This window comes from Sceloporus undulatus, chromosome 1 (genome assembly GCF_019175285.1).
Source record: "Sceloporus undulatus isolate JIND9_A2432 ecotype Alabama chromosome 1, SceUnd_v1.1, whole genome shotgun sequence".
NCBI classification, from domain to species: domain Eukaryota; kingdom Metazoa; phylum Chordata; class Lepidosauria; order Squamata; family Phrynosomatidae; genus Sceloporus; species Sceloporus undulatus.
This window is the reverse complement of record NC_056522.1, coordinates 264,013,376-264,040,056: the sequence shown is the minus strand read 5'-3', so window position 1 is coordinate 264,040,056 and position 26,681 is coordinate 264,013,376. Positions and strand designations below refer to the sequence as shown.

At 38.5% G+C, this 26,681-nt stretch overlaps 1 protein-coding gene across 7 annotated transcripts in view; it reads left to right on the top strand.

The window, feature by feature from the left end:
* Positions 1-26,681, top strand: part of SLC25A22 (solute carrier family 25 member 22) — a 723,963-nt gene that overhangs the window by 672,600 nt on the left and 24,682 nt on the right. For 6 of the 7 annotated variants that reach the window (XM_042466257.1, XM_042466292.1, XM_042466249.1 and 3 more), the window contains exons 2-5: positions 2,217-2,333; positions 8,466-8,591; positions 10,157-10,212; positions 18,548-18,638. In XM_042466257.1, the coding sequence (XP_042322191.1) occupies positions 2,314-2,333; positions 8,466-8,591; positions 10,157-10,212; positions 18,548-18,638 (293 nt within the window). In that variant the 5' untranslated portion in view covers positions 2,217-2,313. Of the gene's footprint in view, positions 1-2,216; positions 2,334-8,465; positions 8,592-10,156; positions 10,213-12,974; positions 14,024-18,547; positions 18,639-26,681 lie in introns of those variants that run through there. The other variant, XM_042466298.1, reaches the window with a different exon arrangement.

Sequence of the window (26,681 nt, the reverse complement as noted above, 5' to 3'; positions counted from 1 at the left end):
TGGAGACAAATGTGGTGCTTTTATTGTTAGCTGTAATTAATTTTTGCTGTTTCAACAGAGTGATTTCAAACAGGAATACTTTCATCTTTATCATTGTTGCTTGTTTGGCTACAGCTGTTCTCAGAAATAATGCTGTTTGACACTGCTATAACAGCCATGGCTTGATGTGATGGAATTCTGGGATTTGTAGTTTTGTGATATATTTAGCCTTCTCTGTCAGAGACCTCTGGTGCCACAACAAACTACAAATCCCTGGATCCCATAGCACTGAGCCATGACAGTGGCTCAATGGCAAAAATAATACAGTGTTATCAAACTGCATTATTTCTGCAGTGCAGATGCATCCTTTGATGAAGCTACATACAGTAATTCAGGAAGAGATTTCTTAGAACGAAGGTCAGCATTGCAAGATACAGTATGTTTCTTTCCTCCATTGAACAGTTATTCGTTTTTTTTGTAAAGCTATGTAGAATATCTTTGTTGCTTTCTGTTTTTCTAGCTCATGAGATGGCAGATTTGACAAATGCTTTGGTGCCATGTGGTACGTGGGTGGGTGTGATATCTCAGCTATTTTGTTCCTTGTTGATTTTGCCTCAGTGAACAGCAGGAGCAAGTAGTTTTGAAATAGTCTTCTCTTTAAAATTAAAAGTACTGTATATATTCATGTATAAGTCTAAACATTTTAGTCAAAAATTGACTGAAAAAACCAGAGTCAACTTATCTATGGGTCAATGTAAGTACTGTAGTATAAGTCTTTATTTTTAAAAAAGGAACCATCGCCACATAAAAGCCAATCGTGTACTCTGTCGTGGAAGCACTGACCAAACCCTCTCTACTCTCTCATCCATGTAGTGTCAGCACAAACAGTAATACCAGTTAGAATTTTGTAATATCTTTGACACCGTTTTCCTATGCTTTATCCTTTAAATCCTCTGTTACATGCCCATAAATTTTACCCTTGACTTATCCACAGGTCATATCAAAATCTATAATTTTGGCTCCCAAAACACGCCCTTGACTTATACATAAGGTCAACTTATAGTCAAGTATATATGGTAAATGTCTTTTAGTTTCAGCTGTGGATGAAGTGAAGGTCTTCTCTCAGTTTTCATTTTTAAAATAGTGATTATTTATCAATGGTAAACAGAAAGATAAGAACAGACAAAAAAGGAAGACAATGAAATCATGGTTAGGCCTCTATAAAATATTTTTCTTCATAAAAGATATGCATAGAAACTTTTGTCAGCATGAAGATGTTCTACATTGTTCTTTGTAATCACAATTCATGTTTAATCTCTTTTCCATGTTCTAAGAAAGCCTTTAATAAATATTCCTGCATTTATCCCTGAATAGCATGTAAGATTCAGTCATGTCATATTGAGTAACAGATCAGATGTTTTAGTTTTACATTGGTGTAATTGTATGCCATAGCTCCACGTACCAAAAATTTAAATGTTAAACGTTCTGCAGGTTTCCACTTCATAGCTATTACTCTATTTTTTTTACCTATTTAAGTGATCTAGATAAGAATGTTTCTACATCATAGTGACTTCTGAATAGGTTGCAAAGTTGTGTAAGATTCAAGAGTGTGATTTGCAAGTACAGTTGTGTGTGGATTTCACCTGGACTTTCACAAGCTAGCATGCCATCATATCCAATTTATAACACATGTTAAATAATGTGTCTCTTTTTTTTAATGTAAACCTGTTTTATAAGAAATCCCCTTGATCTTTCTTCAGTGGACATAAGAGTTGTGACTTGTTCATGAGATAGGGGAGACTGTTGCAGTTGTCAGCACCACTCCATTGTTCAAAGACCAACAGTACCTCTGAACTTGTGCAAGAATGCCATCCCCTCACTGCTGAAGTAACCCAACAAAACTCACTGCACTTGAAAATGAAAGTGCAGAGTACTTTCCTTAATTAGAATTTGTGACTTTCTGCAAAATTTGAGCTTCACTCAGTAGTTTTCTCTGTAGATCTTGAGATTGCTCTATGCACATTTAAGACTTAGATATTAGATAGTATATTTTGTCTTTCTCAGCCTTGGATGTCCTGAATGGCATCAAAACCTCTCAATTGTTGGTTCAATTCTGCCTAATCTATCCTATAGAATTCTCTTGATGAATGACAGAGGGCTTTAAGCTTGTCTACTTTTTACACAGGAGTTATAACAATGATAACGCTAATGATTTTGATGCTGTTTCTGTCTCCTAGAAAGCCACTTGCTGGAAGTAGCTGTCAAAAGGCCAAAGAAGTTGGAAAACTTTGGGAAGAAAAAAATCTGGTTTCTACAGGATCACATCCAAATTAAATGGCTGATAAACAGATCAGGTAAAAAGTTATTCTCTGCTTCTCTCTCAGATGTTATCGTCAGTTCTAGTACCATCTTTGTTGCCACATGTGGTTTTCATTATTTTTTAAAATTCTGTTCATTGCTGTGATGTCAACCACCAAATCCAAAGATTTGCTTCCATAATATTGCATGATAGTGCTACCTCTATCACACAAAAATGATTTTTCCTATTTGGTTTTTCTTCTTTCCTATATGTGAAAATCATGCTGAGTGTTAAAAAAAATCTATCAATTCAGAAAGAAACACTATTTATATATCTCTCTGATGGTAGGTACTGACCACAGTGGTAACTGTCTCATGTCTGAAGGCCTGTGACACAGTATGTAAATGTAGTCCAATCACTGGGTGAGCCTGTGTCTTTACCTGGAAGTAAACCACATTAAAACTCAAGACTTGACTTCTGAGTAGGTATACATAGCATTGTACTGCAAGTGCATGGGCTAGTTGTTAGTTAAACAACTAGGAACATAGGAATATGCCTTAGACCAAATCCATCTGAGTCATTATTGATAGATAGCTGGAATAGCTCTTCTCTAGGATTTCAGATGGGAATTCGTTCCCCACAGAAGAGGCCAAGAATGGCTTGAACCAAAGGCCTTCTATAAGACAGACCTCTTATTCATCTAGACAAACATGATGCATTGTTTTGTTTCAAAACACTAATTAGATTATTATTTTACTATGTATTTGTAGTTAGAACAAAGACAAGAGGAAATCCTTCTAGCCAGTGGGTGTTAAACAAAGAAAGGCCTGTTACAGACAGCCAAAATAAAGCTGCTTTGAGTCACTTTGGAAGTATGGTATTTTAATGATGCATGAGTCCTAAGAGTCTGGATGCTTCACTAAAGCTGCACTCCATTCCTTAGGACTGGAGTGTGGCTTTGGTGCGGCCTTTGGACTCTTAGGACGCATGTATCATTGAAATACCATACCTCCAAAGTGACTCGAAGCAGCTTTATTTTGGCTGTCTGTAACAGGCCAAAGAAATGCTATTCACCTGTGATGCCAACACTGTTTTTGTTTACATCACAATGAGAATGTTCCTCAATTTATTTCCTTACTGTAAATGGAGAGAAGCTGTATGTTTCCAAAAGTTTATTATGGCCACAAGAGACCAAAATTGTTAGGAAAAATGAGGAGGAAGGTAGGGAGAGAAAAGAGGATTACTTGGGTCTTGGTCAGGAATGTAGATTTGTATTTACTTTTCCATTGCAGGAAGAAATGATGATGGAACTAATGCTATGAGAGTAGATTATTTCAACCAACCTTAATATTAAAGCTCCACCAGATCTGATCTTTGGTAGTCAGCATGCGTATTTATGAATGCCAAATAACAAATAAAAATTATGTCCTTTATGCCACTATAGCTGAACTCTAATAGTCAATAATATTTGTGCTTGGTTGCGTTGCATATAACAAACAATGAGGTGTTACTGCATAAATTTGAGCAAAGTATTTAATGTATTGATTTGTACCATCTTGGCAATCTGTTATATAAAACAGTGTCAATTCCAGAAATACTGGAATGGCTTCAAATGAGTGTTGGATCATTCTGCTTAACAACACAGAACGTGTTGTAAAACTTGGCACATAATGCTCAGGTGAGTTGTCATGATATGGTATCGATTCTTCTGCTTTGCTGTTGCCTGTCTCACATGAACCATTGTGGGAACATCACTAGGCTTATCCTTATGCCATTTTTTCCAGACACAATTCAAAGTGCTGGTTATGACCTATAAAGCCTTATATGGCTCAGATCCATGCTATTTTTTAGATTGTATGGTTGGTGGGGACACAAGTGAGGACCTTCTCAGTGGCTGTCCCTAGACTCTGGAACTCCCTTCCCAAGGAGGCCAGAATAGTTTTCTCCTTGTTATCCTTCTGTTGGCATTCTAAAACCTTTTTATTTACACAGGCGTTTGAAACAGAAAGTCTTTAAAGAACAAGCTGGGGTGTTGTACAGTTTTAGCAATAGCAATAGCAAGTACATTTCTATACCGCTTACCGATGTACTAAGCAGTTTACAAAGTGTAAGCTAATTGCACCCAACAAGCTTGGGTACTCATATTAGCGACCTACGGAAGGATGCCAGGCTGAGTCAACCCAGAGCCCCTGGCTGGTATTGGATTCATAACCTTGTGGTTTATGAGTGAATCGCTGCAGTACAGGCCTCTAACCACTGCACCACCAGGGCTCCTTAAAGTGTACTGTTTTAAACACTTGTCTGTCTGTCTGTCTGTATATCTTTTTAAGTGTATTTTGTTCTTTGAACAAGTGATTTGTTTTAATATTGTAATAATTTAATTCTATTTTAATGCATCAATTTTATGTTTTTAATTGAACTGTTCTTTTAAATTGTAAGCTGCTCTTGAGTCCCAGTTTTGGGGGGAAAGTGGGATACAAACCATCATCATCTCCTGAAGAACAAATGTCAATAATGTGTGAGATGTGAGCAACTTTCTGCTTACCATTTCCCTTTGGCTGAAAAGCATTCTGCTCAGATCTCTCTTTCAGGAGTGACTTCATTATCTTACAAAAGCATCTTTTGCAGAGAGATCTTTAGTTAGACAGTGGATATTGTCTTGTTACTCTAATGCTTTTGGGGAAAAGAGTATTTCTTCTTGACACCCCCCATGACTATGCTTTTTTTAAAAAATAGATTAGGAAGAATACATTAAAAGATCCCTTGATTGAATGGCTAACTGTGTGGTTATGATGTCATATGTTTACGCTGTGTTTATTCTCTTGAAAAGTCCCTATAATTCATTGAAGAACAGGGAAGTTTAAAAGGAGAACTATGTTTTGCTTTGTTTTCATTTGTATTTAGCTAAATGTGTGTATTCGTGTTTGTACAGCCATGTAACTGCACTCAGCTGATAACAGTGATATTGTAAAATACACGTACTCAGTGATTTTGTGTGTGTGTGTGTGTGTGTGTGTGTTAGATAGAGAGAGAGAGACTGAGAATTAGTGGCTTAAATCTGTTTGCAAAGATAATTTGGGTCACCTTAATGAGATTTGAACCATGGAACAGGATTCTCATCACAAACTTTATTCTAGGATATTTATCCAATCTGCCAGTTTCTAGCATGATCCAAGATTGATTTGGTATAGTTTTCTCTTTAAGAGGAAAACACCTGAGCATCACTCTTTACAAATCATAACCTATAAACTTCCTTTTTTTAAATTTATATTTTTGAAAGTATAACATCTTTTTCCACACAATTATATTTCCAACGTTCCTATGTCGTACATTAAACATAATTCCATTACTTTTCCATAATCCAGTTTAGCCTTATACCATCTTCTTTTGTTTAACTAAAACTTCCTTCCTCTCGGAACCTACTTACTTATTGAAGTTTTCCCCTGTTAATCTTGAAAACGTAAATTAGTATTCTACAGGTTCCTTCACCTTTTCTGGTTTATGTGCATTTCTATCGATAATTCCAATTGTTGACACATATTTCTTTAAATTTTTCTCATTATTACACATGATTTCTAAACCCAAACTGGTACTTCTCAGCCTATTTCCATTTTCCCTGATTCGAGTAATCCTTTTATATGTTTTCGGTACTGCCTGTTGCTATCTAGGTCTGCTTTTTACATGCTTATTATTTGCATACAAAACAAATATGTTTTCCACAGTCACAATACATGATTTTCATAAGATACATTTCCATCTGGATCTCAAAAATTTATAAAAGTTTTCCCAACATAGCAGAGCTTCTTCATCTGTTTTGTCTTTCATCCATGCCGTCAATTTGTCCATCTCAGCCGTTTCATAGAGTTTAATAATCCATTGTTCTAATGATGGAATTTTTGGGTTCTTCCAGAGCTTTGCGTATACTGTATTATTCTTGCGCAGGTTAACGCATAAAAGAGAAACTTCCCATTTGATTTTGTCAGGTTATTGTCCATCATGCCCAACAAAAACACTTCTGGGGAAAAGGGAATGTCAATTTCTAAGTCCATTCTTAAGCATTTATATATACCAACCCAGTACTTGCTAGCCATCTTGCATGTCCACCACATGTGGAAATAAGATCCAGTCTCCTTTCTACATTTCCAACATATAGAATTTACATTTTTATACATATAAGATAATTTTTGGGGGGTTAGGTGCCACCTGTATACCATTTTATAAACATTTTCTTTTATCTCTTGAGAGGTTCATAACCTATAAACTTGCGATAACCAACTAACGAGTATTTTTTGCTCTTTCCCTCTCTCTTGGTTAATTGATCCTCTGCATCTCCAACTGTCTAATTCCTGTCATGTTTTTTAAGTTCTCAAGAGTTCTTTAGCCAACTGACGGAGGCTTCTCACTCCTCTATCCCAAGCCAAACAAACTGTTCAGTAAATATTTCTTCTACAGGTTCAGTGCTAGCCGTTACGCAGGCCCTACTGTTTTAAGACTGGATACCAAGATTAAGAAATCTGTGTGGGTTTTTTTCCTCCTTTTCCTTCAGAGATGATCTTCTCAATCTGGACTCTCTCTTTTATGAAGTCATCATAAGCAGTTTATTGAGCAGTGGCAGCCAAATACCTTTCCTACCATTGGTTTTGAGTAGTTTTTGGGCTCAGTAGATTTCTGTAGAAAGGGTTTCCCTAACACTGTGATACTGGGTTTTTTATGAATAATTGTTCTGTTAAGTACTGAAAACATGAGATTTTCTAATATATTTTGGGATTATGGTAACATCTGTGCTTTCTTGAGTTAGACTCCCATTGGACTCAGTGAAAGGTTGCTTCTGAGGTCCAAAGCACACTGCAGATATAATCCAGTTTGAGACTGCTTTAACTGTCCTAGCCCAGTGCCATATAATTCTGGGAATTGTAGTTTATGCGGCACCAGAGCTCTCTGCCAGAGAAGGCTAAACATCTCACCAAAATTACCAGAATTCCCTAGTATTGAGCCAGGGCAGTTAAAGCGATCTCAAACTGGATAATTTCTGCAGTGTGTTTTGGACCTGAGTCAATTCATATAAGATGAAGTTGTGAGCCTTATAAATTATTCCTTCTAACTTTAATACCATTAGAAATATTTACAATATTGTAAATAAAAAAATCAGCTGACCATTGATTATTTTGATGATTTTTGTGATTGTATTGTTTTATTTGTTTTTAGTTGTCAAGAGTGTTGCTTTTGTAGAAAATCAGGAGTAAAACATTTATTAAATATCACAGGCTGTATCTGCACTACAGAGATAATGCAATTCAACACCACTTTAACTGTCAATAGCTCAGTGCTATAGAATTTTGGGAATTGTACTTTGTTGTTCCACCACAGCTCTCTGACAGAGAAGGCTAAATCTCTTGCAAAAGTACAAATCCCAGAATTCCATAGCACTGAGCCGTGGCAGTTAAAGTGGTGTCAAACTGGGTTATTTCTGCAGTGTGAATATAGCCATACAGTAAATAAATGAAACTCTGTCTGCACTTGAGAAGATCAAGGTGAGACTAAAGAATTAGTTACAGGTATATGAGGACAGAATTAAGGAGGCTTCTCTCCACCCCAGTTTCTGAAAAATATAGGTAATGGCTAGACTTAAGACTAAGGAGCCAAATCAGAAAAAAAGGATAGTTCTTCATTTAGCCAAACCAGAAAAATTGTTGACAAATTCCAGAAGAGTAGCCTAGTTTAGTCTCTTGCCGCAAAACCAGCTAGAGCCTTGTGATGCTTTAAGTGGCATGCCGACCTGAATACCCTAAAGGCACCAGTTCCGGTCTGATCTTGGAAGCTAAGCAGGGTCAGCTTTGGTTAGTACTTGAATGGAAGACCACCAACCAAATAACAGGTGGAACTGGCAAAACCACATCTCAGTATTCTTTACCTAAGGAAAATGTATGAAAATAATACAGTAGAATGACCATAAGTCAACAAGTGCCTTGATGGCACACACACTTTCATGGACAGGATTCCAGGTTGCCAGATACATAGATACATTATGTGATGTGTAGTCCATGAAAGCTTATGGCACACTAAATCTGTTCATCTTTAAGGAGTCACACAACTTTGGAGGCATTGGTTTTTCCTCACACATACATTTCTTTCTGCTTGCATTTGATGATCAGTTGACCATGTACCTCTGTGTTGCTTTTCCTTGTAGTTTACCTGCGAAGCTGATCAATGGAGGGATAGCTGGGCTAATTGGGGTCACTTGTGTATTTCCTATTGACCTGGCAAAAACCCGCCTGCAGAATCAGCAGAATGGCCAGAGAATGTACACCAGCATGTAAGTAAACCATGGTCATTAGGCCATAAAAACTAGAACAGCAATAAGTTAATCATTAAGTTATCTGCCTAGGCCCTTTCTGTGAATGGTTTTGCAATAGTTATCCTTCCAGTAGCCCTGTCAGATAAAGTACTGTACTTTACCAGCTACAAAACTTGTTTTTAATCAGTTGTCCAACATCAGTACATACAATATATCCATAATGGACTGGGGGATTTGGTGGAGTCTGCACTGCAGAAATAATGTAATTTGAAACTACTTAACTGCCATGGCTTCATCCTATGGAATCCTGGAATTTGTAGTGTGTGGTGGCACCAGACCTCTCTGACAGAGAAGTCTAAATAGCTCACAAAACTACAAATCCAAGAATTCCATAGCATTGAGCCATGGCAGCTAAAACGGCATCAAGCTGCTTTATTTCTGCAGTGTATATTCAGCCCATACCTCATGAGCAATTTTTCTGGTAGGAGATAATGTTCTATGCTCAGCCTATTTTTACAAGTGTTAATTTAAAAAATAACGACTTTGGGCATGTATGGAGAATCTTTGCCTAACCACTGATCTTGTCTCACCACAACAGCACCTTATCCTTCGAGGGGCTTGCATTTGGAGAAAAGTGAAATAGAAATATAATATACCATAATGAAAAAATACAAAATATATAAAACAAACAAACAAACAAAATGTTCTTGTTGAAGCAAATGGCTTCTCATTATTTGTTATAGAACTAAAGCAATATTTTTTAAAAAGAAAGAAAGAAGTAGGTAAATATCTTCTTTTAACCTTTGACAATGTGATGTTAACAGTTGAAGCATGTTTAAAAACAAACAAAGCAAGCCCTTCCATGCTTCAGGTTTCTTAATAAAACTAGGTCACACATATATTAAAAAATTAGGTTTTATTGACACACAAGCAAAGAGCACTGAAATCCAAAGCAGAATATGCCCAATAAATCTGTAGGTCAGGGAAGCAGTTTGCATGTGACTTTGTTTTAAATTGGCTAAGACTGAATTTCTAGATGTTTATGTGCTGATGTTTATTGTAAAGGCAATAAGAATACATTATTTTTCCTTTGTGTTATTCTTTGTTGCACCTGGACTTTATTCTTCTCCCTCCCCTATTAAAAAAGGTTTATATAAAACCTCTGTTTGCAAATGTGAACTATTTTTAAAGGTTCAAAGGCTTTGAGAGAAAGAGAATCTTTCAGCAGCATAGAACAAGAAAGTGTCTGAACTCTGACAACCATTGGCTTGTAAATGTGAAATATAAAATTACCTTTCTTTCTCATCTATAGCAAGATGACTAATCCAAGAAAAAAGGCTGCTCGCTAGGCATGTGATCCAACTAAAGTACATCTTGTGATGAGTTCAGGTGAAATTTATATTTAGTACAGTTTAGTACAGCAGTTCTTTCTCTGCTACCTTGCCAGTGTTCTCCCGAATAGTGGATCCTTGCATCAAGTGGCTGAGACTGTGCTGCAACTGGCCTATGCTTAAACAATGGTTTTAGGGTTTGATTGCTCACTTGCTCTTGCTCTTTTCTCTCTCCATTCACCTTTTCAACAGGTCCGACTGCCTCATTAAGACAATCCGATCCGAAGGGTATTTCGGCATGTATAGAGGTTAGTAGCTGCATTGTTAGGGATTATTAATTGCAGTAGGGGAATATGTTGAACAAGGACGAAGAAGTTGGAACTAGAGTAGCGTTGTCTAGTTTTTGTCATGTTTTTAATTTTACAGGAGCCGCTTGTACCTTTAGGCGATGGTGGGGGATTTTTGTGGCCTGCATTTCCCCTTCCCCCCCAAATGTCCTCAAATACTCTTGGAGGGTGAGGGGCAAATTGGCTGCATTTCTGGCATCTTAGTTCATTGCTTACTATAGAAAATTACTAGGAAGTCAACTTCCAGATCACTTCCTATTAGAAATAAAAGCCTCTCCTGCTGCTAAAATTGCCCAGAGAGGGCTGAAATCATGGTGAAAATGCTCTTTATTCCACTATAGGATGTTTGGGAACAATTTTTTTGGAATTTTTTATTGCAAGAGATTATAGCCTTCCAAGGTTTTCTGTGGGGGGTGGACAGACAGCTAACAATGCCCCAACCTTGCTTAGCAAGCAGAAATTCCACAGGTGAAATTTTTCTCAGCACATTTATGCAGTGATGAAACCAGTATAATACTTGCTGAGTATCTGCTTATTGCTTGTTGATAGTGACAAGGAAAAAAAATCACATCTTAATCTGATTCTACAAGCATGTGCTAAAATTCAACAGATGGATTTTTCTTTATGAAGTGCAATTCAATTACCTTTTTCCAAATGACCATGAAAAAGCTTTAGGTCAATCTGGAATCTATATAAGTAGGAGTAATTTTTGTATAGATTCAGGTCCTTTACAGACTGGCCTGAAAGGCTGGCACGGGGGCAGAATTGAGCTGTAGTGTACTCATGACGCACACCTGACTCTGCCCCCCGGCCGCCCTGATACCGGGTGCTCTACATGGCGCATGGCATCATGGCATGCTTTTGGTGCTGCGTCCATATGATGCAGTGCTGAAGGAGCGCCATATAGCTTTTTGTGGCCCCTTTTTGCGCTCTTGAAAGACTGGATTGGGGCCACAGCATGAGGTTTCAGCGGCTCCAATCTGGCTAGGAAAGGGTTGGCTGGAGGATGCCTCTTAGGGACAGTCTGTCGAGCCCCTTAGAAGAAGTATGGCGTGATAGAAACTGTTTTTGAATTTTGAGATAATGGATAATCTGTTAAAAATGTAGCCCAGTTTTTGTAAAACGGCATATGTGCAGGTGGTAAGTGCTCTCTAAAGTTTAGATTTTAAAATGGAGGACATTTGGGCATTATTCCTAGACAGATGATAGAAATATACTTCCCTTTCTGGCCAACCGGCCGGGGCCCAAATAATAACTAATTAAATAACTAAATAATATAGGACAGCATTTTCAAATGTAGGACACATTTTTTAAAAATGGAGGATATGCGAAAAAAATTTGATTTTTTAAAAATGTTAATATAAATGCATGTTTCTTAGGCATGATCAAAATGGAGGACATTTGGGCATTATTCCTAGACAGATGGTAGAAATATACTTCCCTTTCTGGCCAACCCCCCCTCCCCCCATTCCAAACAGCACATTTCAGCATTGAACATAGCTTTACTTAACATGGCAATCTCTTGCATATTTCAGAGGCTTATTGCATAACCAAACTCTTTGGGTTTCACACTGAACATGGGTTCACATGGCTATGCATATTTAACATGTCAAGGTGGTCTCACAAGAAGTGATTTGCCCTCGGGTTCAAATGTACTTTTCAGAAGTGTGTACTTGGTCAAGGGACTGCGGTTTTTCTTCACTGCGCATGAGTTTGTAAAAATCACAGCAACTTACATTGGCCGTGCCTCTGAAGCTGGCTCATATCAATATCACCATCACCATCCTCCTCCTGCTCCTCTTCTTCTTCTTCCTCCTCCTCCTCTTCCTTCCTTCCTTCCTTCCTTCCTTCCTTCCTTCCTTCCTCCTTCCTGCGCGGCTGCATGAGAGCCCCAAGGCCCCGCGCGCCTGCGCGGGGCCTTCCCCCGCCCGCCGCCAAAGGCCCCACACACTTCCACGAGAGGCCAAAGGCCCACGGGGCCTTTGGTGGCGGCAATCAGCAGCAGGACCGTGCAGGGGCCAGTCCCAATGGCTCGGCGGGCCGCATGCGGCCCGCGGGCTGCAGGTTACCAACCCCTGCTGTATAGGAAGTAATTCCTTTCTAAGATGGTGCTTGCTGCAACATATGGATCTATTGTTTTACAAAACATTTTTCTTCCCATCAAAGTTGTTGTTTTTCCCTTCAGTCCTTTTGTTCTTACTCAGTTTTGTATGGATTTAATATACATATGAATTGATGAATCTGCAACAAGTGGTACCTGTAATGAACTAGACTTTTCTTTATCAGGCAACTGTAATAGGGGATTGTGGTTCTAGATTTGTTGGAATAGAACTAGGCAGGAAAAGTGGAAGAACTGGCAGATAATACCTGTGATAGCACCATTCCTTTCCAGATGCAATATCTGTGAATAAGTGCTTGGTAGATGCTGCATCTGAACATGGGATTGTTAGCAGGCCCATAATGTTATGGATGTCTGAGCATTCTATTATAAATGCATTTCTAGCATTCTCCATTGAAATGTACCCATTTATTCTGCAAGCCAAAAGCCAAAAAGTCATGAATTCAAAGTTCAAACAGTGTGTGATATTTTTAATAGGCTATGTTCACCGTAAGAGGGATGAGAATCAGGTCATTTTTCTTAACATTTTTGCCATGCTTCAACACTTTATTTAAAAAAAAAAGTTGCTGCCATCTCAGAGGATAAAATAAAATAGATAATAAGAAGCTATACCTCTAGTTATAGAATTTTTTAAATAGTTAGGTTACACAGAATTACCTTGCTATTCAGTGTCTGCCTCTTTGAAGAACACTATACAGGCCAGAAACATGCATAACTTACAGTAGCAGAAATAAACTGGGGGAAAACCCAACAACATTGTCTTATTTTGTACCTTTCAAATATTTTGATCTTTTATGATGGTGTCCTTAAAGCCTTTAGTAGCTACCTCTGTTTCTTTGCTCCTGCAGTTCTGCTATAATTAATAGGAGTGGTACTGTTTTCCCCCCTCCTGGTAGAAACTATTGTGTTTCCCCACATACGATTATAATGGGACTCGCATTAGGTGTTTTTACTAGTTGGCTAATACAGGTACATGGATGACTAGCAGAAATTTCCCAGTGTTGACCCATGATCTGTAACAGAAACAGAACAGTGCCGTTTTAGTACTAGATTGCTTACCTAGATTTTAGACAAACAGCATTTTATAATAAAATATGTCTTAATAGAAAGCACTGAGGTTTTTGTTACATGGACAGAACTAGGTAAAATGTTTAATAGAGTGGCAACTCGACCAAGTAGCTGCTCTTTATTGTATAGCCAATCTGTCAAAGGTTTATGAAGCTTTTAGTAAAATCATATAAAATGGTAGTTTTACAGTAACTATTTGTTCTGCTTTCCAGATTTATGGTATTTTCTACATTTTTAGCACAATTTAGACTCCAAAATTCACAGCATATTTTGAAGGCAAAATTCTTTGGCATCAGCAGGAGCTTCTGTTTTTCTCTGATGATTTGCAGTCATTGGGGTTACTAAGGACACGGATTATGCAGGGTTTTTCATTCCTATCAAGCAGCTTTGCTGAAAATGACAAAGATTTAGGAGAAACTCATAGCTTGTCTTTTTGTTGTTGTTGTTGTTGTTTTGTTATGTATATTACTCTGATTTATCTGAGATGCAAAAATATTGACCCAGGAGCTTTCTCGGGATGATGAGGTCACACAGACATGCAGTCGAACACGCACAAGAGTTTTCTTAAGCTGCATGAGTCATCAGGTTTGTTTGGTCCTGAATGGGGTTATTCAGGGAGATAAAATATTTCCAATGTACCAGCAAAAATGAATGTGCCAATTTTAGATATTGCACTGGAAATTGGGACATATAGATCTAATGCACTGTATAGCTGTTACCATTTTGGTTTCCTAATGGATTGGTTTCAATTGCCTCCTCCCCCATCGGTGTCTTCAAGTGGTCTCATAAGGACATGGTGCCACTGTTTAATGATTCTCCAATGTATACTCTTTTTTTTTTGGTCTTTTGGGCAGTCTACATTATCTGTAAAAATGTCTTCTTGTCCTCCCTTTCAAATGAGTCAATTTTCTGTCAGCTTTCTTCACTGTCCAGCTTTTACAACCATATGTAGAAATCAGAAATACTGTGGTACGGATGATCCTCCCTTTGTATTTAGCACTACAAATTATCTTTATAGTACTTTAACTGTCACTTTAACTGAAAATATATTTGTAAGGATTTCTTTAGGTTTGCAGAAGGAGAACTAAAGCTAATCATGACAATGACAGTGGGGAAAGATTGAATTCACATCTTCTAGACTCCACTCAGTTCTTTTTATCCTTTAGAGACCTTGTGGTGAGGGGGACAGCTTCCTTCTCAACCACAGCTCTGCAGTCCTCTGTAAGCTGGTTGATCTAATAGTCAGGGCTATACCAGTTTAGTCAGCTGTTTTTGACTGTGCTGCACCTTCAGCTGTTTTTAACTGTGCCGCACCTTCTGTTGGGGTGGGTGTTGCACCGATCTAACCCTGGCTGAGCTACATGACTTGAAGATTATTCCTCAAACTGCATGGCTCAGATGAGAGTTGGCTTTTTCTGTCCCACATCCTGCCTTGTTAGAAAAGGTTTGGCTATGGAAATCCAACTGGGTGACATTGGGCAAGTCACAGACTCTCAGTCCAGAAAATCCCATGATAGATTCAGCTAAGACTTGCCTTAAGTTATAAATACAACATGGCTTAGTTGGGAGCTATTTTCTCCTGCTGCTGCCTCTCCCAGTTGGGAAAGGTAAATGAGAAAGTGTAGTAGATTTGGCTGACACCTCCATACTTCAGTCACTGATTCAAAATAACAGCATGATTTCTCTCTCCATTCCACATGCCATTTATCCACTGTGTGGGGAAAATAGCCTGCACCAGGTGGAGAGACTTGGAAGAGAGGAGGTTTCCCCACATGCCCTGGAGAATGGATGGGTAAACTCTATGGGCCCCAGTAGACCTGGGCCTGGAAGTTCCCTTCATGTCCATTATGTGATGATACTCGACTTCATCTAAACCTCATTTATATCCATATATTCACACATTCTAGCAGCGTGACATGGTGGTTTGAGTGTTGGACTATTACTCTTGAGGTCAAGGTTTGATTCCCCACCCGGCCATGAAAGCTGTTGGGTGACCTGGAGCCAGCCACATGCTCTCAGCCTCAAGGGAAGGCAATGGCAAACCTGTTATGAACAAATCTTGCCAAGAAAACCTCATGATAGATTTGCCTTAGAGATGCCATAAGTTGGAAACAACTTGAAGTCACACAACAACAACAACAACAACAACAACAACAAAGCATTGAGAAGAGGTTAAAAGAGAAGCCGGGGATCTTGTCAAGACTAAAGCTCTTATTTAATTCAAAACCTCCCCACAAAAATGTTTATAAAATTCAAGCTAAAGAAAAATTATTCCTACTAATTGGAATTCATAGGTCCAAAGAGAAGCACAGTGACTTATAAATGATTTGAGGGAGCTGGAAAAGGAAGCTGAAAAAGTCCAGGAATTGTTTGATTCTTGGTGGAGAGTAGTTGCTCGAGAGGCAGAATCTACAGAGGCCAAACTACATGTGACACAGAATGTACCACTTAGAGTCATATTAGTTTATTTAATTATTTATTTTAAAAACAGCAGATGTTAGTATATGTGTGAGTGAAAGAGGTAGGAATGGAGTATGTACATGTATTACTGATTGGACTATATATTGCTAAACGTGGGGAAGTGAGATTCAACCACTTCCTCACCCACTTGCTTGCAATGAAAATCAATCCCTTTGACACTAATGGGAGCTCTTCTTCTTCTTCTTCTTCTTCTTCTTCTATTATTGTTGTTGTTGTTGTTGTTGTTGTTATTTTAACCTTTATTTATATAGCGCTGTAAATTTACACAGCACTGTACATACAATCTTTTAGTTAGACGGTTCCCTGCCCTCAGGCTTACAGTCTAAGAAGACACGACACAAAAGGAGAAGGGAGTGGTGGTGGGGAATGGGATCAGGTCCAGCAGTTCTCCACCTCCAAGGCCTGGACCAAGGCAGATGGACTGGAGGAAGTGCTTGGCTTCTTAATTAATGGTTAAATGGAGGCTTCCTGGGTCAGAGAGGGGCTAGCCTCTGGGAGCGCTTCTCTAAACAATATAGTCTTTAACTCAGTTTTGAAACTGGGTAGAGAAGTGATGAGGTGTGCATGTGGGGGAAGAAGGTTCCAGGAGTAAGGGGCAGCAAGCGAGAAGGGACGAATTCGGGAGGGGGCAGTGGTAGACCTACACTGTGACAGGAGACCTTGACTACCAGAGCGGAGGGTGTGCGAGTAGCAGTAAGGAGAAAGAAGGTCAGATAAGTAAGGAGGGGCCAATCCATGGAGGGCTTTGAAAGTCAATAACAAAAGCTTGTACCGGATGCGGAAGGGGAAGGGGAACTAAAAGTAGGGGGGATTAGAGGTGGGAAACAGGATATATGTTTCTGTTGGGGCAAAGGAGTACAGATGTCAGCTTTATACTGAGACTGTTGGTCAGTCTAGCCAAGTATTGACTGTCAGAGGTTCAAGCACAAATTTTTCCCAGCCTTCATCTTGATACTGGAGTTTGAACCAGCATATCTGAACTATGGCCTCTTATGTGGGGAGTGAAAGGGTTAAAATCAAGTCAGATGTAAGGTCCCAGTATAATCCATCCTTCCGCAGGCTGCTAACATTAAAACCCAACACTGCGATTCCTCATTTAATTTGGCCCTGGATCTCTTGGGTAGAAACAGACTTTTAGAGGGTCCTTCAGAAGATGACTCCTCTCCTGCTTTAAAGCACCAAAGCCTGATGTCCGCTCCCAATTCTGAATACTCCATGTATCCTGTGTGGTTGCAAGGAACAAAGGGAATGCCATCCCTTTTTGTGGGAAAAGGCAGCAGTGGCCGATGCTGGACTCCTTTCCCTTGGTAACCTCAATGGTGTGGGTCACCCTTGTGTCACTAATGCCGCTTTCCTTTGTTCTCCATGGCAGCACACAGTTCATAAAGCTTTCTACAGTACAGGGATTTGCTGTTAGTTGCTTTCTATAATAGAGTACTCACATTCACCATGTGCACGTCAAGTGCTGTTTACATACCACCGCAGTCACAGAGCTGGATACGCGCTCTCGCTCTGTTCAAATGGGGCCCAGGGCAAGTGGGAGTTTGTATTGAGCAAGAAATTATTCAGAACAAACAGGTGCGAGGCCATGCTAAGGTCAGTTTGGTCTATAGAGAAAACAGAAATGCTTAAAGAAACTCCTTTGTTATTTCTTGTTAAAGAAAAGAAATGTTTGGGCCACGATCCAGTTGGCCATGTAATTATACTGTCATAGGTGGTAGTAATGGCCTAGACTACAACATAGAAGCAGGGCTAAAATGGCCACATGCAAAATGGGAACCGGTGGGAAGGAGGAAGAGAACATAGGAAGTCATCTCTTTAAAGAGAGAAAGCTGCCTTACTCACTCCCACATTATTCAGGATCCAAAAGGGCAGATTTTACTAGCCCACCACTACTATAGTGTGCTTCTCACAAAAGTATTTTACATTGGTGAAATAGAGCAGTACATTGGTGTTTGTCACTAATGGGATTCTGGTTTCTGAAATCCAGACAGTTTCCAAAATAAAATGTACCCTTAAAAACACCTTAAAGATGATGACTTTTAAGGACCTGTATCAGTCTGATCCTGTGAGTATGCTCTAATTCATGGGTGGATAACCTGGAGCCTTTCCCGTGTTCCAGATTACTGCTCCCTTAAACCTAGATCAGCAATCAATGGCCAAAGTAGTAATCCAAAGCATCTGAAAGACACCAGTTAGCCTTACCCCTGTGCAAGTAGCATTTTGTGCCCCTGTCACTGAAGCAGCACCTGATCTCAGGTGATTTGCTAGTTAGCAAGTACCTATTACATAAACTCTTTCCTCTCCTCTTACCTGTTGTGGATAGCTGGTTAATGTTGTGTGAATGGATGTCTCTAAATGCTACAGCTGTGCCACAACAGGGCTGAGGAGAGAATGCCAGTACATTAGCTAGGTACTGTTGTTTGGTGAAGATGGATCCTATTACTCGCAGCTATCATAACATGACTTCTGTTCTTTGGTCTGTAATTGTCACAGATGCTACAAGAGGGTCAACTCAACTTCTGGGCAAGGTTGAATACCATTGTGAATGTATAATTTAAATACCATGAAATCATCAGGCTTTCTCTGGTGCTCTTAACATTCTTTTCTCGATGTTTTCTTGTCCAGGAGCTGCAGTGAATCTAACTCTTGTGACTCCAGAAAAAGCCATCAAGCTAGCTGCCAATGATTTCTTCCGACATCATCTTGCTGCAGATGGGTAAGTAGAATGGAGAACACTCTACACAGAATTGTTTCCATCAGGGAATGGTAGGATTTGTGCTATGATTAGACACTGTTACATCCCATTGTTTTCAGTTTGGAGTATACTAGGCCAGGTCACAGGTGGATATCAGACTTGTTTTCTTTTCCATGGTCTCAAATATAATATGCAGCTATTTTTCATATGCCTTGAAAAAAAAAGGGACACTGGCACATGCCAACTGTATAACAACTATATTTTGTGGAAAAGACACACACTGGTTTTGCAGCTTTAAATTCTTTAGGAACTGACTTGTCCTTACTTGGTGGAAACCAACCATCAGGATGATACCCTTCCTTTCCTGTCTACGAATGATTGCTGATCATGCTGGGCCTTTGACAGCAAAGCTGAAGTCTGGCTAACCTGGTTTATTCAGTTACACTTGAGAGAGATTACTTTGTAGTTCAAATATATAGTGCTTTGGCAATCAGTGCAAAAGAAAATAATTCAGCCTTCCACAGCTTGTTTAGCTAATTTGAGCTGTGGAGCTTTTCATCTCAAGATAACAATTCTTAGCTATGCAACTGGGGAATTCCATTTCTAGGGTGTCAAGATCACACCCTCTTTTTGACATCATTGTTTCATCTGGGAATGTTAACTGTGGTACTCTGAATTTAACCACCTATAAATGACACTCTCACAGCATTGTTTACATGATGAAAGTCTTTCTGCCATCTGTTTTTCCGCACAATGGATCTCCATGTCCAGTGGCCGGGAGATAACAGGCTGCATTCCTTAGAGGTTTCGCTAAATGGTTAGCCTGTAAAGTGACCACAGGACTTCAGTGCTTCTTGCTGAAGCAGTTAGCTGCCCCTTTTGATGATTACTACCCAATTTGGTTTCTGTTGAATCTAGCTAATGGAGTACTTACAGGGTATCCTTAGCTATTTTCTAATAAGTACGTAGAGAGATCTTGTAGCACCTTTGAGACTAACTGAAAGAAAGAAATTGGCAACATGAGCTTTTGTAGACTTCAGTCTACTTCCTCAGGTGCATTTTCCAATATGTTACTGCCACATTTTAATTTTAATGTACTTCTCCCCCTGACTCTCAAGGACCTGCATAACCAATCTGTACTATGGACTCAATGTTGCCTTTTTATTTTCTCTGGCCTTCTCTGTCCCCTTAGCCTTTGATTCAGCTCAAGATCTTTTTGTATCATGGATCTAGCTTTCTAAGCAGTGTAACATTCCTCCTATTCCACTGTAATGCTACAAGGCTGGGCTGTTCCTTCTTATTCAGCATGCATTTAATGAGTCTCTTGTTTTGAAAAAATAATCCCCCTTTTGAAGAAAATAGTAGTTTGAGGAGTGGAAAGATCTTTGTCAAGATGATGTGGGAAAGCATTTCCCCTTTCCCTTCTCCTTGTACAACATGACCTTGTTTGTGCACTCTCCCATTCTCTTTCTCTCACACACATAGGAATTATTTTTGAGACATCAAATACATTCATACACTTAATACATTGTCGGGTCTGGTTGGTTCTTTGCTGAATCTGATAAAAACATTATTACACTATTACTTTTAGATAATTAAAGATAGTCACAATGCTAGAGACATGTGCCTCTCTTTTCACTTGGAACTGGCTTTTACTGAACCTGTATATAATACAGAATAAATATATCATTCTGCACTTTCCCTGCTTCCAAAAATAGTCCAGTGTCTCAGCCAAGGTTACTTTGCCATCAAAATTTCCATGGGAAAGTATCCAGAAAGGAATGAAGTACTTATAATAATTCCAGTCAATGCTGAGCAGTCCTTCATTCCTACCATTAATTTAGGCTACTGAATCCCACTGTCATTACTAACCAACAGGAGTCAAATTCAAAATACAATAATTGAGAAGTGGCTTGGATAGAGAGATGCAACAGACGCATCCTCCCAATATTTTTTGAAAACTCTACTGAGATGCTTTCACTTTCTTCAAAAATTCCTCAGTTTATTGACTCCTTGAAACATAATTTACATCAAAATATTTCAAAGCAATATCTGAAAGCTGAAAATACATACCTCATCAAAACTAGAAATTAAGCTGTTTTGAATGAGGCCCATAGGCCATACCTTATCTAAATCTGTTACGTGTTCCACATTTCATTCTTAATTTCAATCACTATGGATTAATTTTTTTTTCAGTTTGTAAGAGTGTCATTCAGAATAGAAAAAAGTAGGAGTATTTTGATATACCATCTTTTTGGCTTTGTTAACTACAACAGTTTCACAAAACAATTGCAAAATGTTGGCACAGATTTGGATTAGCTTTGTTAACTACAACTGTTTTGTAAAACAGTTGCAAAACTATGACACATGTGTGAACCAAATTAGATAACACTGGATTTTTAGGGTTTACTTGGAACCCTGATTTGAGGTATCCATTACTCAGTTTTGGGGGCATTGCAAATTGGCGGGAGTGAGTGTGTTGCAAAATGTTTCAAAACAGTTGCAAAACCTTGGCACAGATTTGAAAGGGATTCAAAATTTGGGGGTTTATAGTTAACAAAGCAGTTGTTTTTTTACATACCACTCCCCTCCCAAAAGTAAAAAGAAAATCTGTAGGTAAGGCAATGCATCCTAGATGAAGAACATCCATGTAACTAGTACAGTGGGCCCTTGGTTTCTCCTGGGGTTTGGTTCCAGGACATGCAGTGGATACCAAAATCTGTGGATGCTCAGGTCCCATTAAATACAATGGAGCAGTGAAATGGTGTCCCTTATACAAAATGGCAAAAAGGTTTGCTTATTGAAAATGATACATATTTTAAATATTTTCAAGCCGTGGATGCTTGAATCCATGGATAAAAAAAATCTGTGGATACAGAGGGCCAACTGTATTTCAAAACATGATAAAACACTAATAATAATAATAATAATAATATATTTATATTTTTCTGCCTCTCCCAGATGGATCGAGGTTGGATTACAGTCCACTAAAACACATACATCAGTAATAAAATACATATAAAAATACATCAATGAAAATACAATTAATTTTAAAAGCTAACTTATCGTCAAGTGTTAATGCACTAGATTCATAGAAAGGTCTGAAGAGATTCACTGTTTATTCTTCTCTGTTCAGACTTCAGAATCTGGAACTAACATGTCAGAAATAACTACCATATATACTTGACTATAAGTGAATGGTGGATTTGGGGCCAAAGTTAGGATTTTGATATGATACATGGATAAGTGGAGGGTAAAACTTAGGGGCTTGTAACAAAGAATGTAAAGGAATGAAGCAAAGGAAAACGATGCTAAAAAAACTGATAAATTTATGGCATGCATAATGTTTGTGCTCACCCTAAAGGCTGTATGGATGAGGAAGGAACTATGATAAACTGTGGCTGTGCAATGTATGGGGGAAGTGACCAGGCACAGACAGGGCTAAGAAAATGCACACACGCCAAAAAAGATGTAAAGTCAAAACAAGGGGCAAGTACATTAGCTGTGATTATACTCTTTAGCTTTAATGTGATTACTTTGCCTGATTTTAACCCAGAAAAGCTGACAAATATACACAAATGTCTTATTCATATCCTTCAGATCCCAGTACTTCTTAGCACTTCTTAGAGGGGAAGCACCAAAGAGCTGCCAGTGCTGCTATTTCCAGCCCAGGCTCAAAAGGCCAGAAGCAGTACCATGGCAGAGAAAGTACAGGGGGTCAGTAGTTCTTTTAGGTGCACCCAGGATTGGCTAAGCTCTTGCCTTTTGCCACTCCACTCACAGAATAGGATGGTTCATTTTGAATAAGATTTAAAGTACAGTACTTGCATTGATCTGCGGATAAGTCAACCCAGATTTTGGAGGGCAGTTTTTTGACTAAAATTTCTAGACCAATACATGAGTATTTACAGTATGTTATTGGTAGCATCTTACTTTTGGGAATAACTAGAGCAAATTCATTACTTTTCACTTTAAGGAGCAGCATTTACTAGTTGCTCCTAAAATGTTGCTCCTACAGTAGGGCCATTATGTGAGATTTGGTTAGTTATATTTCAAGTGAATTTTTAAAAAGACATTAAAGTACCTATGAAGTGATATACTAACAATTTATCAGTAAAGCAGCACTCTTCAAATAATTAATAATGGCAATATATTGTTTTACATTTTAAAACAAGAGGGGGAGCAACATGTAACAAATTACTTTAAAACATACCAAGCCCTATCCAACCTCAGTTGAAGCTTTATAGCTGCGGTAATCATAGAGGCGAACATTAGCAGAATATTTTTCCAGATGTTCCCATGAACACAGCCAGTGCAGTTATTTGCTGAAGCAGAAGTTAACAAGTTAATTAACACTGGTGTCATAACTGCATTTCCGATGTTGTTGTCTGCCATCTCAATCTGCTGGCAGTTTATCAACCAGACCGTTTAAAAACTCTTGGGTACCACAGTCTGTGTATTGACAATAACATATGACCATTGAAACTAAGCCCCTGGGTCAGATTGCTTTTGGGATGAATGCAAGTTCATTTCTTGACAAATGTAATTACCATGTTCTGGTTGTTAAGTGGCTTGTTTATAATAGCAAGTCCAGTTTTGTGGAACTGGCTTTATCCAGTACAAACATCTCACTATAGAGTCTGTCTTGCAGCATCCAAGAAATATTTGCATTAGGCAAAAATGGGAGCACTACATTTTTTGTATATGTACATAGATATAGAAAATGCATTAGTGCATGGCCTTTTAATGCTGTTGCTGCTTTTGCAAAGTAAATTGATGGCAAAAGTAGTGAAAGTCCAACTGTTGTTAGGACTTGACTTTTCATGTCTGATGAAGAATTACAAACCATTGCTGTAAAATGTAGATAACCTAAAAAGGGGGGGGGGGGGAATTAGGAATGAGTCAGTTCTTTTCTTGCCTTCTGATACTGATTTACATTTCCAGTGTGTGCTTGATACAGTTTCTCATCAGTTTTCAAGACCAAGCAAATACAAATGAAAACATTCCTGAAAAGTGAATATGTTGTTGCTGAAGATATCCAGCATCTAATTGCTTTCAATGTGATATAATTGCTGTATAGGACATAGAAGTGATAGATTTGTCTTAGAAATGCTTGTAATTGTAACCAGAAATGATGTAGACAAATGATGTAACTGAGAATGCGACAAAGGTGTGGCCTCAACTAATATATTGTTAGAAAAACAATGATTACAAAGTGGAAGGTGTTAGTTTTGTGTTCATATGTCTAAGCTTTTTCAAAATGTATATTCATGTGTATAATTGTATGTGACTACTTTGGAACTCATTACCTTTAATAGTATCTGAAAAGTAATGAGGTACTTTTATAGTGCTAAGGCCCTCCCACATCATGACCAATATGCTAATAGAAAGTACTGTATTGTTTTCTACTCTTATTTTCAAGCATTCTAAATATTTTTGATTTTGATTTTTCTCAGGGCATGCTCATTATTACTAATTTCTCCCTGTGATAGCCTTGCTTTTTCATTCCTGTTTTAAAAAAATATATATTGACCTTCACTTTGTTTGTTGTCCTAAAGTAGTATTTAAAAGCTGCTGATTTTAGCTTTTCCCCATCTTAGCCACTAAGCATTATTGCATTAGTTCTTTCTTTGTGGGCACAACCAGAACCTGCAAGGAAACCGATATCTGCTTCCTCTTCTGTGTCATTGTTTTGCTTGGTGAACAGAAATGTGAGACACTTTTCTCTTACAGTGCATATGAAGAATTTCCACTATGACTGCTGCTGAGCCAAATGTCTTTGAGTGTACCAGCAAGCTGTGGCTCATGAAAAGATTATTTCATGCTGAACTCCAAAACTGTTAATGCCCAATCCATAAGGATTCAGTGTATTAGGAGCATGTCCCCACACTTTTTGACTACTCATGTTTTGTCCCCTCATCTCAATGAAGAGTTTAGAATTGTGTCAACCCTATCAAGATGGTATAACCTTATATTAGTGAAGCCACATAAAATAATAAAGGTGGTGCAGCAGCATAATGATGGGATGTGGACAGGGCGACCAGATGTCCAAACTGCAAAGGAGGATGAGGCACATTAAATGTAGGACATGCAAGAAAAATGTAGGGCATTACAAAATAAAAGCTAAAAACACTAATATAAATGTAAATTCATGCTTCTTAGTCATGTTCAAAATGGAAGACATTTTGAAATTACTTTTGGACAAAGGATTAAAATGTAGGACATGTACTGGAAAGGGAGGATGTTTGGGCAGAGGAAAGTATAAGGAATTATGGAAATCTTACAGCTAGAAGTTTCCACATCACCCCCCCCCTTGCTATTTTTATTTTGTTTAGAAAAGATCTACACCACCATGAGGAATAGAATTTGATCTTAAATTTTGTTATTCTTGCAAAGTCCATCGGGTTCTTTCCTGGATGTCTGATTTCTTTAATTGCAATGCAGTTGCAGCTGTGGGGGAAACTAGCCCAGTCCTTAATGTGGCATTTGCTCAAGAGCATAATACTAGTTCAGAAGAGGTATGCACAATAACTGGCTACCAACTGTCCGAGATAATTTTAACAATCTTATAAAAAATGTCTGTGTTTGTCATTTAAGCCATAGGTAGCTGACTTCCATGGTATGCATCTTTTCAATGGTCAACTAGTGAATGTTCAGTTTACTGAACAAGAGCACATAGTACAGTGTGCAATGTAATCCTGATTATACACTCTTGTTTAAAATAGGAAGTGGCTTGTTCAGTAGTGTCAAGATTTGACTACATGTGCAAGAATCTCAGCAATCCGCAGGAACTTTTTGTCCACTGGAAATAGGCCAGTCATCCACCTATACTCTACTTTCTGCTGTCCCTAATGTAGAAAATAAGGTTCTATATCTTATGATTTAGAGAAAGGTTTGAAAAAGTGACTCTAATTCCTCATCTCATGGTTCAGAAACAAATAGTAAATACAATTTGTTTCAAAAAACTTCCACCCAGTGTTGTCTTTATATTTTTTGTATCCTTATGAAGTTTGTTGTTGTTCGCTGCTCTTGAGTCCACTTTGACTCATGATGATCCTGTGGATGAGACATCTTCAAGACTATGTTCTTGACTATCCTGGTCAGGTCTTGCAGGCTCAGGCCCCTGGTCAAGTCTAACCATCTGGCATGTGGTTTTTCTCTTTCTACTGCCCTTTACTTTTCCCATCATCACTGTCTTTTCTAATGAATCCTGCCTTCTCATGATGTGGTCAAAGTACCACAGTCTCAATTTAGTGATCCTGGCCTACAGGGAGAATTCAAGCTTGATCTGTTCTAGAACCCATTTGTTTGTCTTCTTGTGTGTCTATTCAGCACTCTTCTCCAGCACCATATCTCAGATGAGCTGATTTCCTTTGCATCAGCTTTATTCACTGTCCAAGTCTTACATCTGTAGACTGTGATGGGGAATGCAATGGTTTGTGGACTATTCTTACTTTAATGTTCAGAGTTAGATCTTTGCACTTTAGGATCTTGTCTAGTTTTTTCATAGCTGCCCTTCCCATTCTTAGTCTCCTTTTGATTTTTTGACCGCAGTCTTCATTCTGGACTATATTTAATCCAAGATATGGGAACTCTTTGACTATTTCAATTTGCTTGTTGTCTTAGACTTCTTCCATGGTCATTATTTTTGTTTTCTTAATGTTCAGCATTAAGACTACCTTAGTGCTTTCCTCCTTGACTTTCTTTCAGTAATTGTTACAAGTCCTTGTTGGTTTCTGCTAGTAATATTGTGCATATCTTAGGTTGTTAATACTCCTTCTTCTGATTTCCATTCCTCCTGCCTCAGACTCTAAGCCTGCTGTGCAAAGAATATTTTCTACATAGAGATTGTTCTATGCAGAACAATCCTTTGCCAATTGGGAACCATTCTGTTTCTCTTAAGAAGTATCTTCTTGCAAATGTTCAGATTTTCTGTAGGATCTATAAAGTTCTCGGACAACTCAGTTCCCAGCCAGATTGCATTTAATGTTCCAGTAGCAGGCATGGATTCCTTGGGAGGATTGTTGCCATCTCTTTTATCTTCCTTCATACCCATGTGATTTG